We start from the raw sequence: 12794 nt of genomic DNA, 5'->3' as shown, positions 1-12794 counted from the left end.
GACCCATTACAGATGAGAACAAAATAGTATATATACAGGTAATATACAGTGTATAAGTTTATTGTCTTTTAGAAGTAGAGGACTAAAACTTTATCATTGCAAAGAATGTTCTTACCAGAATATGTTATGTACTTATTGTCATGAATTTGATGTTTTCCATTCAAGATCTTTATGTCCCTTTTCAGCAGAAGGACATCCTCCTTCAATTTTCCTTTCACACCTTCAATGGTACCAGTTATACCATTATTTACCTCTGTGACTTCATTTTTTAAATAAACAAAATTATCTTGAACATTTTTGAAATCACCCTTTATCTGTGTCAAGTTGGCTTGACATTGTAAGAGTGTTTGTGTCACGTCCTCCATCACTATACTGGATTGAGTAGTATTATCACCTACTACAATTGTCGTATTTGTATAGTGTGGTGTCCACCAATATGATGTCATTGTTCCTAGAAAGAAGGCAGTTAATGACCTGAAATAAAGTAAATCAAAGTATAAAAGTTGTTTTTACAAAAATTCTTCAGTTTTTTCTTTTTCTGATGATTTCAATTGTGTTTCTCACTCAGCCTGTGCTCTGTAATGTATCTTTTAAACAAAAGTCATGCATGTATTTTCAAAATGCCAAAAAATTAGAGATCTATGTAAATATATATAAAAGTCTATGAATATGATTACAGAAATTACAAAAAAAATAAAATACTGCACATACATGTAGGTTCAGTTCAAATGAGCACAGCTACCACTGACACCCCACTCCTCCATTAAATTATTTTGCCTTTATAGAACATCTTCTCATATCATAATATCATTTGAAACAATAAGTATTTACTAATGTAACTGACATTTTTGTAAACATTTGTGCTTTTGAAAAGTGCATCTTAAAATATCCTTTTACTTTTGTTCATCAACTGTAACATGGTTCCTTTGGTTGTTTATATTAAATGACTACAAAATTATATTTTTTTTAAAATACCCAGAGAGATACCTATCTTTAAAGATACCTCATTTTTTTTAAGACAGTCATAAACTTTTTTTACAGTGGTTTTTCTCATTTTTTATTTCATGTTCCCTTGCTTATAAATATTTGTAACACTCAGAGATGTGTCAAGTCTCTCAAAGCTATCCACTCCCCCAAAACATGTCTATAGGATGTCATTTTCTGTCCAATAATGTCAAACTGATAAAGGATGCTGAAACATTTCCTTTCACAAACATCTAATCATGTCAATAGAATTAATGACATGTTTAAGTATAAATAATTATGTTTCTGTGAGGCAGAAATGGACATGTTTATGAGTGCTAAATACATGTATAAATAGAAAGCTATGGTTCATTTATTGTAAGAAATTAAATGCAGGTTGTTGATTTGATATTTGTATTTTGTATGATAATCAGATTACTGAAGGATAAAAATATTGAGTTATCTCCCATTGATTGTTTTTTTTTAAATATGTACTCCAAGAGTTTTAATTCAAATCTCATTGTGAATCTCTTTAACAGACTAAACAAAACAGAAAAAAAGAAGATGCAAAAGTAAAGTATTTTGTTGTTTTGTTAGGTATGCATGGCTTTTCTGTTATGAAATTTATAAAGCGTTACATTGTATTTTCAATTTATTACTAGCATTTAAGGTTGATACAACTGCTGGTAAACTGTTTAATAGTCCCAGAGGGTATGGTCAGTCCTGTGGTCAGTACTTCAATACTGACATGATGTTTAAATTACTTCTAAAATTCTTTGCTCATAGATTAAGAAATTATTAAGAAACTGAAGTTCTAACTCCCTTATGTCATAGCTGAATTTTGTCCTTCTTTCAGGTGCCAATTGGTCATATAGCACATAGCAGTTCTACCTATTTGTATATGACTGGCTATAATATTAGATTGTCTGGTGCAGGTAACCACAGATCTAAGATTCACAAAACTTATAAGGTGATATTTTCTTTTGTTATTGAATGAATATTAATTTTAGATGTAATTTTTTTTATCAATTCCTGTGTTATACATTTTTGTTACACATAATATGACTTACATAATTGCCCCAGTCTGCATTTTTATTGATCTTTTGTCTTTACTTAATTCTTCTTTAACTATTCTTTTTACAGTTTCAACATCCAGTATACCACTAGTTTGATGAGATGAGTTTTGTTTCTCACTGTCATTATTTACTGAATGTTCATCCTCTCCGTGGCCAGTCTGTTTATTAACTTGGCTATTAAATTGATAACTGTCAGATTCCCCTACATAGAGGTTCTTTGGTTTTTGTGATTTGTCAAGGTTTCCTTCTGCTTTGTTGGTTGGTGTTTCTACTTCTTTCTCCAATTCTGACTGAGCAGTTGTATCAGGTTTTCTGTCTGCTTTGTTGGTTGGTGTTTCTACTTTTTTCTTCTTAGATTTTTCCTTCTCAGATTTTTTAAGGTTTCCTTGATCAGACATTCCTCTGTTAAGACACTGAAAATTTGTATCAGCTTGTCTGCCATAGACAATCAAAATACTTTACTTGAATACTTGGGTGATCAGCTGTTTGGAAAATATCATTCAGGACACTTATTATTTGTGTTCTGTAGAGTAATGTGTCTTACTGAAATGTTCAACATCTATCTATCTATCTATTTATCTGAAAATATAAAAGTATGTGAACTATAGAAACTACATTTTTTCTCTGTAAATATTGTATCTCCTATCATAATCTACACAAAACTCCAAAGAGCCTTAATCACTCATCCGGTTAAAAAAATATTTCATTTTGATAATTATTATATTTTCTTCTTTATTACAACCAGTAATATATTTGCATATTTGTATAAAAGTATATTATTTTTGGGGTATTTTTGTAGGTCTTCAATGTACTTACTTTCAATATTGATGATTATACAAACATGTGACTATCGGAGTTTTTATTTTTAGATTATTATAAATACATGTAGTATTACTATTAATGTATTAACAAGATACATGTACATGTAGAACTCAATGTTACATCTTGTCATTACTTAGTACTCCTTTCTAATTTAACATCTTTAATACTGAAGAACAGTTTTCCAGCATCTATTTGTAAAGGGTATATATAAAAGATTAAATAATTAAACAACATTAAAAACCAATTGTTCAGATGTGACAATTGAAGGTCTTTCCACCCCAAAAGATCTATTTTGATACAAAAATAATTTGTTTTAAAATATCATTTCCAGTGTCAAATGAGTTCATGGAGTTGCGCTGATTTAAAAAATATATATGGTTTCTAGACTATTTTTTTTTAATAAGGGAGATAATTTTTTTTTTAATAACTTGAAGGGAGATAATTTGTTACTTCATGTTTGAAAAATGTCACTTCTGGAATTATTTGATAGTTTACTTGACACTGATTCCAAAATATAAGGTTCTTTAATATACTTGTACATTAAACAAGTATAAAAAATAGCTACTTCCTGTTAACACAAGATCACACTTTCGGTTGGCTTTTCCAAGATTATAATGGCTTGCAACCTAATGCCAAAGTCCCATGGCTTTATTATTTATTCATATGAAGTAGGACAATTTGAAAGGTCAAAATCTAGAACGTCAAATTTACCTATGACCTTTAGCTGAATTTGATGGACATAAACCAAGGACCTCAAATAAAAAAACACTTGGTCTTCATTATATAAAGTGAATGAGTTATATCACGAAAGGCATAATTTTAAATATAAGATGGGAGAAAACTCCAATTAAATGATACAGATAGCATACCTTTTCAATCAAAATGTATGTGTTACCATGGTTACAACATGGTGCAACTAACAATTTAGTAAATATATGTTGTTGATATCTTAAGCCAAAAAAAAATATATGTCTGTTTCCTGTTTCCCGACCGACCCTGACTAAACAGACATATATTTTTTTTTGGCCCTATACAGTTTTTGAAAATAAGAGAAATAAGCCAAAATTTCAATTTAGAATATGACCTTGACCTCTGACCCTGACCTTATTTCATTTTTCCAAGGTCGTCATATCAAAAGACTCTAGGTCTTTATCACTTATATGGTTAAACAGTTAGAAATGCATATTACTTCTATCAAATGCATAAGGGGGGAATAACTCTCATATGGAGACTCTGGATACATGGGATAGCTTATGTCAAAATTAAACATCATACCATGAGGATATAATGTGCATTTTGGGGAAAATTGTCACTTTCTTTAAAGGTTGTGAAGGAGTTCTCATAACAAGAAAAACAGTGTTCGGGGAGACAACTCTTTCACAGAAAATGTTCAGTTTAATAAACAGGGTCATTTTCAAAAGCATATATAGACTGTATGATATTATATATACAAAATATAATGCTTAGCTGAGCCCAGCCTGATACGACCGCAGAGGTTGAAATTTGAACAGGACGGAGCAAGTTTGAACATTATATTCAAGCTTGAAACTGTCAGATTTAGATTGTAATCAAGTTTTTGACATAATACGGGTTTTTAACACACAAAAAAATGTGGTACAAGATCTTAAAATTCAGGTCACCTTAAAAAATTTTAACATAATTTTATTGCTACTGACAGCTTGATCTGGCTTATTAACTGGCCTTTAATTAACCCCAGCTTCAACATGCATTTATGGCTACTTATCATGCTTATCGGTGGGTGTGTAATTATTGATACCTATGTGTTAAGTCTTTTTCCAAGTTTTGATGTTAACTACATGTACATGTACACATAGTACTACACTTTGATTGAAATAGTTCAAATATTTTTATTGGTTTGTAATACACAGATAAAGATCGATTTAGAGGCGAAATCTTCTGATCTGACAAGAAATTACTAATTAAATCTGTGTTCTAAATAGTGGTTTTAAATGAATGTGTATAAATGGTGTACAAATAAAGGTTTGTACCAAGAATGTAAGTATCAATATAAGGGATATGTTATTATTTATTTTTTTTACTTTATTCAACAATTTTTTTTCTTCATGCAAGACTGAATGTCTTATTTTTAAAGGAAGTTAAACAAAAAATATGTAAAAAAAATGCCCCTTTTCCATCCCCACACCCCTTTTCACCATTATATCTTATATACCTTATAGATATTAAATTGTATTAGTCCAAGATTATGTTATTTTAGTATGTCTTAAACAATGCCATTCTAATCCAGGATTAGATTGGCATTGTTTAATATAATAATCATTAATAAAATGCTATTTTTTATTTTAAGACATACTAAAATAACATAATCTGGGACTAATACAATTTAATATCTATAAGTCCAAGAATACAGTGACTGATATAGGATGGTATATTTTTTTCTTTTTCAATTATCATGTACATGTATGAGGCTATTAAGGGCTGCAAAATGGTTTAAAGAAAACAGAATAATGGGATAAAAAATAAATAACAGAATAAAAAGGTGATGAATTATAAAAATATATTACATGTAATTGATTGTTGGTTTCTTATGTCCAGTTGCAAATATTTCATGCATGTTTAGAACGAATATAACAGAGATCAATTGGCAGAAGTATAAAGAATAAAGTGAAATGGCAAGAATTCAAAGATACTATAGAAACTGACACTCATCAAACCCCCCTTACTTGCCACACTCACAAATACATATTTAATTTTGGTTTCATGTACTTTCGTTTTTAAAACACCACGTAAGTTTATCTCCGTAAAAATAATATAATACTGTTTGATTGGTAGTTTGGGCTCCTTGACTATACTTATACTTTTCTGCTTTATATTTGTTGACAAAACAGTGACAGGTTCTTTTTTATCTTGAAGACGGCGACTTACCCTTTTCGATGACTTAGCGCTTATAATACATGTACTTTCGTTTTCTCACACTGTTTCAGTGAAGTGTAAATTTATCAATACTAATCATAACGATTAAAAACTGTTAATTAAAAATATTCACACAATTTGAATTTGATAATATTGAAAACGTAGGGGATATCATATTCTTTATTTCGTTGTTTTGGTTATATTTTATAAATGGTCCTATGGTTGAATTATATCGTCATGTAATGAATTTAAACCAATGCCATAAATCAACACTTCAATAAACTGATACAAGACCAAAGAGGAAACGTGGGTATACCTAAGGAATTTTTACATGTTTATCTTTAGATTTTTCGTCAGAAAATTCCAATTATTTAGAGAAATTATCTTTTCATTCAAATCATAAAATATCTGCTAACCGTAGAGTCCTCAAAATGTATAAGAATTGAGATTACATGGGTGTACTATAAATTTAGTGTCACTGTCAGCCAACTACCTGACTACTGAGTACTGTCATGACTGTGACAGTCAGTGCTAACTTGAACAAGTAAGTCAAGCTTACTCAATACTCTTATAGATCAGAATACCCTGGAGACAACTCAGACTGTCTGTGACTGTCTCCAAAAAGACAACTTGGACAATTCGGACCGTCTTAAGAACAATGAAGTTCTAAGACAACTGGGACAGTCTATGATGACATCTCAGACTAAGTATAAAATTAGACGTTTGAAGAAATAAATGATTGAAGGAAAAGGAATGTGTCTGAGGAGAAGTCTTAGTCATTAATAAAGTTTTGAAGCTGATTTTAAGTAAAGACATGATTGATTTAAATAAGGAAAACTCAGACCTTCTGTGAAGAGACGTCTAATACGGTCTATATTGACAATTGAGTGTTGTTCCCAAGTATTTTTTATTTCTGTTGTTTGTAAGCTGTATGAGAAAATAGTAAAAAATAAAATGTTTGGATGGAGTTCTTACATGTGTGTTAGGGAGCTACCATTTGATTTTTATATGGGGGGGCTAGGATGAAAAATTTTGTCCTGCTTTTTTTTTTAGTTTTAATCTCTGTCCTGGCTTTTTATTTTTTACTCTATTCGGTCCTGCCTTTTTTTTTTACTAGTTTATCCTGACTTTTTTTACACAAATTGTCATCTTGCCTTTTTTTTTACCAAGTTGCTCATCCTGCCTTTTTTTTTTTTACTCAAAACTCCTGTCCTGCCTATTTTTTTCAAATTTCATCCTATCCCCCCCATAAAAATCAAATGGTAGCTCCCTTACTAAGAATGCTAAGTGAATCTTTTGCTGCCCTACATGCCCATGGCATACCGGGCAGTAAGTATGTAAGTGAATCATACAACGTATTTTAACGGTCTATAGATGTGCCTACTTGTTAAGGAGGTACGTGCTTCACTGTCATTTCATGCACCTAGATTTATCAGTGTTCCAGCTAAGCGGTTTTCAGAGGGTGTGGCGCCCGCCCTTCCTGAGTGCCGACCTACATGCCCTTTCTACAGTTTCCAGGGGCCCTACCTTTTTTGAAGGATCGATTGTATATTATTTTGTTCATATTAATATGATCCGCTAATTGCTAAATTTTACCTGGCGAAAAGTTTATGACTTTGTTTACAACCCCAAGCTAATCAACAGTTACAACTGGTGTCATAATCTGCCATGTCTGTTGTTTTACAGTCAAGGGTCTAACTTAAATAAGTTATTAGAGAAAAATAACATACATGTTGTTATTGTGGGCTAAAATATAAAAAAAACTGTGATAACATATGTATGTTACATGTTTCAAAAGGAAAATATACAACCTTTATTTTGTTAAATTTTTCTCAAGTTCTATTGATATTATAATTTTCTTTAAGTATACTAATCTTTTCAAAGATATAACAGCTCATAGTTTACCAATCATGCATAGTACACCTATGTTATTACAGAAAATGTATTCCTGCAATAACAAAAGGGTGTTATTACAGCTTCTCTAAATCTCTTAAAAGACTTTGCTCTGACATGCATAACAATTTATTTCAATTCATTGTAAGAAATGATGGTCAGAGCTTGTAATGAGGCAAGTGTCTCATTAACTCTCATATATAGTAAGTTACATGCTTGTAATAACTTAAGCCTCGTTATTACAGCTTAGTTTGCCCTTAAAAGCCTTGTCTCATTGATTTACCATGGTTGATCAAAATTGTATTAATGGAATTAGAAAATTAGTTATCAAGGTAATATATTAAATTACTGCGCAAAGTTTTAAGAATTCCCAAGTGGTCATTAAAGATAAAAATATTTATGATATATTTTACTGATAACAAACATATGTTATTACAGATTAAGGTAAAAAGAGTAGACAACTCATGAAAGTGTCTGTAATAACACATGCATGCGAAAACGTTATGCCAGAAAGTTGAAAACCACAAACAACTTGTGGAAGACATTGTTTTACTTGTTCTCTGTGAAATAAATAGCAAATTCAGACGTATTTGTCATTGACTGCCCTCATGTTTGATTCGAAAATAACAAGATAATATTTACATCATCTTTGTACTGTTTATAATCCTCAGAAGAAGGAGCACACCTGAATAAAGAAAGATAACTCAATCTGATTTTTTCCTAGCGTTCAGTAACCCACTTAACATATTCTAAAATATGTCTACATACATTTAATACATGTATATTGGGTTATGGGAAAAGTTAAAGAGGGTCTTAGTAGCAGTGTTGGTAGGGTGCCTTGGTGATCTTTTTCTGTTTTCTTTATTTTTTTTACAAATTTTCACTGTTGCTTTATCCTTACATTGTGCATTTACTGAGCACAGCTGTTTTGTGCGGTACCATGATTTCCTGAAATACTGTCACCCCAGGTCATCCGTGTCAGATCATTCATAATAAGAGGTTTGTCAGAAGAAATTGACAAAGGTTTCAAGTAGTTTTGACTCTATATTTTAGATATACATCCCTGTCAAGTCAATATGTTTAATCTTGTTTCCATATTAACCAATGATGAAGGGAATATTGTATTTCCAAAGGGTTGGGAGAAACTAATACATGTCATAAGGATGGAAATACTTGAAAAATGATTTGGGATTAATTTTGTATTAATCAGTTGAGTTGTTTCTTAGCTATTGATGCACATTAAAACATTTTAATTATTTGAATGCTTACCTTTCACAACTGGTTGTACATAAAAATGTATATACATGTATACTGATTACTCATGTTACTCGTTTGACATAAAGTATAAAGACTTTTAGAAAAAAATCACTTACCAAAAGTCCTTAACAGTTTAGAACACTAGCAACTCTTTCAGTAACATTAACTTCTTTGTTTGACTAAACCCAAGACGTTTAACTAACACCAAAGTACTTTTTATTATGTTCATTAGCCATTTTCATTGGTATGGGGAATGAGTCAAATATTTTTAACCAGACAACTAGAATTAGAATCAACATGATCAAGTTGATACAAGTCCATCAAAGGTGTTTTCTTTGAAACAATGTGAGTTCCCATGTGCATGATCATGATGATGTAGGATAAGCTTGTTGAGAATCTAATCCAGATTTTGCCTATTCACTGATCAATACAAATGTCATTTATTGGTCCATGTGATTTGGGTCCCTCTGCAGAATTCAGATCAGGATACGCTGTGTGTTAACGAATCATTCAGAAAGGAATCTTTTGAGTCAATATGTCCATGATGTCAGTTACATTTGAAATAAATTTTGATTGGTTGATCCCACAAAATTTAATGAAATTCTTATTCATAAATAAGATTCCTACATATTCCAATATATATGATACAGCAGCCATAGAATGGCATCCATTTTAGATATCATTTATTACCCTTACCTATTGTCCTAAATATTCCATTCTGATATTGATCTATGAAAAAGACTCCTATGACATGTATGATACTGAATTTGTAAAAAACAAAAATGTTTGACATAGATATATGTTTTAACTTTTAGTACCAGGAAACACATGATAAAGCTGATATTTGTTCTGCCCTGGTGTTTCTCTATCTAAAACTAGGTCAGATTATATAGATGTACAATGTTCATTAAAATGATTACCATATATCATTAAAAAAAATTACATGTATACAATTTGAATTCTGTTTTGTTTTTCTTCAGATTAATCCTTCACAATGGGTTGAGTTATATGCAGCATGCCTATCCAGAAACAGGTTTTAGCTGGAGCCATTGGTGTTGGTGCTGCCACCTTTGGTTGTTACTATGTATATAAACATATAACCAGACGTTATTCATTGGTTGAACCAGGAGGTAAGAAGGCAATATCTACGATGTTTAGAAAAAGGCACTGGCTACGGTTACATGGAAATGTAACAATAATAAAAATATTATTAAAATGTTGTACTAACATACCCCATGTGGGGGCTTTAGTGAAATAAAATGTCTTATGTCTTATGTCTTATGCATTGTCAAACTGTGACATATCGGGAAAAAGATGCATTTCCTGACTTCTTTTTACTATTCAGACTAATTTAACTTGAGAAAAAGTTCCCTGACTATCTTTTTCTAAATGACATTTGATTTGATTATGTGTGAATATTGTTTGGGCTTATTTTTCATGATTTTATTGAATGTTTCATTGACAGTCAGAGCTCTGACATAAACAAGTCAGAATTTTGCGACTTGTGAAAGTCAGAATATTTGGTGTCATGAGTTACCTCCCATAATTTGAAACAAAAACTGACTTCTACAAGCATGACAAGCAAGTCAGATGAAATATTATGCATTTTTTTATTATCAAAACAAAATTTCATTTAACAAAAATGTTTAATTTGAATAATGCAGGTGATAGAAGTATAAAGAATAAAAAAAGGTATTTTTTAGGTGTTAATTTATGATTATCATACAAGTTTCAGTCATGTCATTTAATCAAATTAATCACTGTGTAAAGTACATTATCAATACATTTCAAATGTTCAATGCTATTTAAACTTTAAACAGTAAGTTTGTGACAAACATCAAATAAGTATACACTATACATGTATCCATATGAATTTGCACAATCATTTAATAACAGTAAATAGTCCAGAGTACTGTCCTCAGTGCTAATGACTTTTTAATGTAGTTACCCAATTTATTTAAGTTTTTTGGTTATTATGCCAATAAAAATCTTAAATAAGTTATTTATAATCTACCTGGGTATTAAAGTACACAATGTATTCATTGATATTACAAAATTACTAAAAAAAGAATCCAAAAATAGATAAAATGAAACACCTGCGATATTTTAAATTTATTTGGTATTTCCTTTAAATTGGAAAGGTGAAGGTTAAAAAAAACCAATACATTGAAACTTGGATATTCCAAATCCATAGTGGACATATTGGTATTGGTATGTTTGGAACGGATTGCAATATATATTTCAGGTAGGGTTAAATTCTTGTAACTTAATTTTTGGTAGCTGGCAGGTTTTCTAATACAGGTACATGTACCAAATCATGAAATGTTCAGAATATACCTGTTTTAAGTGTCTATTTAGGTAAGGTTTGAAAAATGAGAAACAACAAGGCAATTCTGTTCTAAAAACTATCAAGCAAAATAGAAATATAAACTATCAAACCATTTATTATCATAAATATACAATTTATACCCCAGAAGTTAAGCTAAGTCTTTATCTATAAGTTTACTATTCAAAATATTTTTAGTGCTTTGTAAATAACAGGTAAAAATTATTTGAAAAGGACAATAGTTTTGTCTTAGTTGAAATTTGATATCTTAGTTTAAATGACATGCAACATAAAATCTAAATGACAATTATATCGGTGAGATTTGAAAACATGATCGCAGAATAATGACTAAATATAGATCGTTAAGTTAGTTTTGCAATTTATAATTGACAATGAACTAGCAGACAGTGATAATACTTCTACTGGAATGTCATGTTTACTTATTCAAAGATGTAAGAAATATTTACTTGAATAATTAAATTTGTAAAATTTTAATTATCTGATGATGCTAATTTGAATAATCTAACTTTAATATTCCCCAAAAGTTTACTTATACAAATTAATTTTATATAAAACCCCTTTAATTATAATAAACGTCTTGAACAATTGGTTTATTTATACAATTATATAATAAATTCAATAAATACAATATTTATAGAGCGCATTATATAATCACCACAATTACTCTAAGCACTTTATATTTAAAAATAATTTAATTTTGGATGTAATGCATCTTCTGATTGGCTGACACTGTTTTGTTTATAAGCTCATAGACATAATTTTGTCATGTGACCTTGACATCATCAACGTTTTTTCATGGTTTACTCCAGTTTGAAATGGAATTTAGAATTCAAGTGACTTGATATTTTTTTCTGTCTATTTGAAATAACATAAAAATGTGGTCTACACTTTGAAATAACCCACTACACAGGTTATTTAGTGTGCACCTCATTTTTGATGTTATTTCTTTATAGACAGAAAAAATATTACAGTCATTCCTTAAATAAATATAATACAAAAAATATGTAACACATAATTACAAAGCACCAACTGATACCAATCAGACAAGCATATACGAATTAATAAAAGAATGAAAAAGAAATGATAGAAATAAAATATGAAAATGCATGTACCCTAAAATATAAAAAAAAGTCTAAAATCAATGCAGTCAATTAAAAGTATATAAAATCTACAAGATATCCTTGAACCCTTTCCTCCATGATGATGCCTTTTTAAGCCAGCTCCTAAAATTACTCTATAATGACACCTTTTGACGCCTGTGTTGTACCACAGTTCTGATTATGAAATGTCTGCATCAGACTTAATAAAATTTGTATTCAATATAAAAAGGATACTCATAAGAATATCTGACTTAAATTTATTTGACCTAATATTTGTTTTTCACATTGCATTTTATACTTTAAAGCATATTTCCAGCATTTTACTGAAAAATCCTATGCGAATGAAGTATAAAAAAAAAATCCATCAAGGAGTAATATTTTGAAGATATCAGTCAAAGGAGATTTTATTGTCTGACAATTAAACTCCATCTGATCATCATAAAA

The 12794-nt window shown here is 30.0% G+C and overlaps 2 protein-coding genes across 3 annotated transcripts in view; one reads left to right on the top strand and one right to left on the bottom strand.

Moving 5' to 3' along the window:
• Window positions 1-5829, bottom strand: part of LOC143079189 (uncharacterized) — a 47753-nt gene extending 41924 nt beyond the window's left edge. For both annotated transcript variants that reach the window (XM_076254422.1, XM_076254421.1), the window contains exons 1-3: window positions 5766-5829; window positions 2034-2618; window positions 116-474 (exon numbers count right to left, since the gene is read on the bottom strand). In XM_076254422.1, coding sequence (XP_076110537.1) covers window positions 116-474; window positions 2034-2437 — 763 coding nt within the window. In that variant the 5' untranslated portion in view covers window positions 2438-2618; window positions 5766-5829. The remainder of the gene's footprint in view (window positions 1-115; window positions 475-2033; window positions 2619-5765) is intronic.
• A 325-nt stretch (window positions 5830-6154) lies between these two features.
• The window catches only part of LOC143079188 (uncharacterized), a 50851-nt gene continuing 44211 nt past the window's right edge, over window positions 6155-12794 (top strand). Inside the window, exons 1-2 of the mRNA XM_076254420.1 lie at window positions 6155-6297; window positions 9884-10033. Of these exons, the coding sequence (XP_076110535.1) occupies window positions 9919-10033 (115 nt within the window). The 5' untranslated portion in view covers window positions 6155-6297; window positions 9884-9918. The remainder of the gene's footprint in view (window positions 6298-9883; window positions 10034-12794) is intronic.

The sequence above is a fragment of the Mytilus galloprovincialis genome, chromosome 6 (assembly GCF_965363235.1).
Source record: "Mytilus galloprovincialis chromosome 6, xbMytGall1.hap1.1, whole genome shotgun sequence".
In the NCBI taxonomy this organism is placed as follows: Eukaryota; Metazoa; Mollusca; class Bivalvia; order Mytilida; family Mytilidae; genus Mytilus; species Mytilus galloprovincialis.
This window is presented reverse-complemented; position numbering and strand designations above follow the sequence as displayed.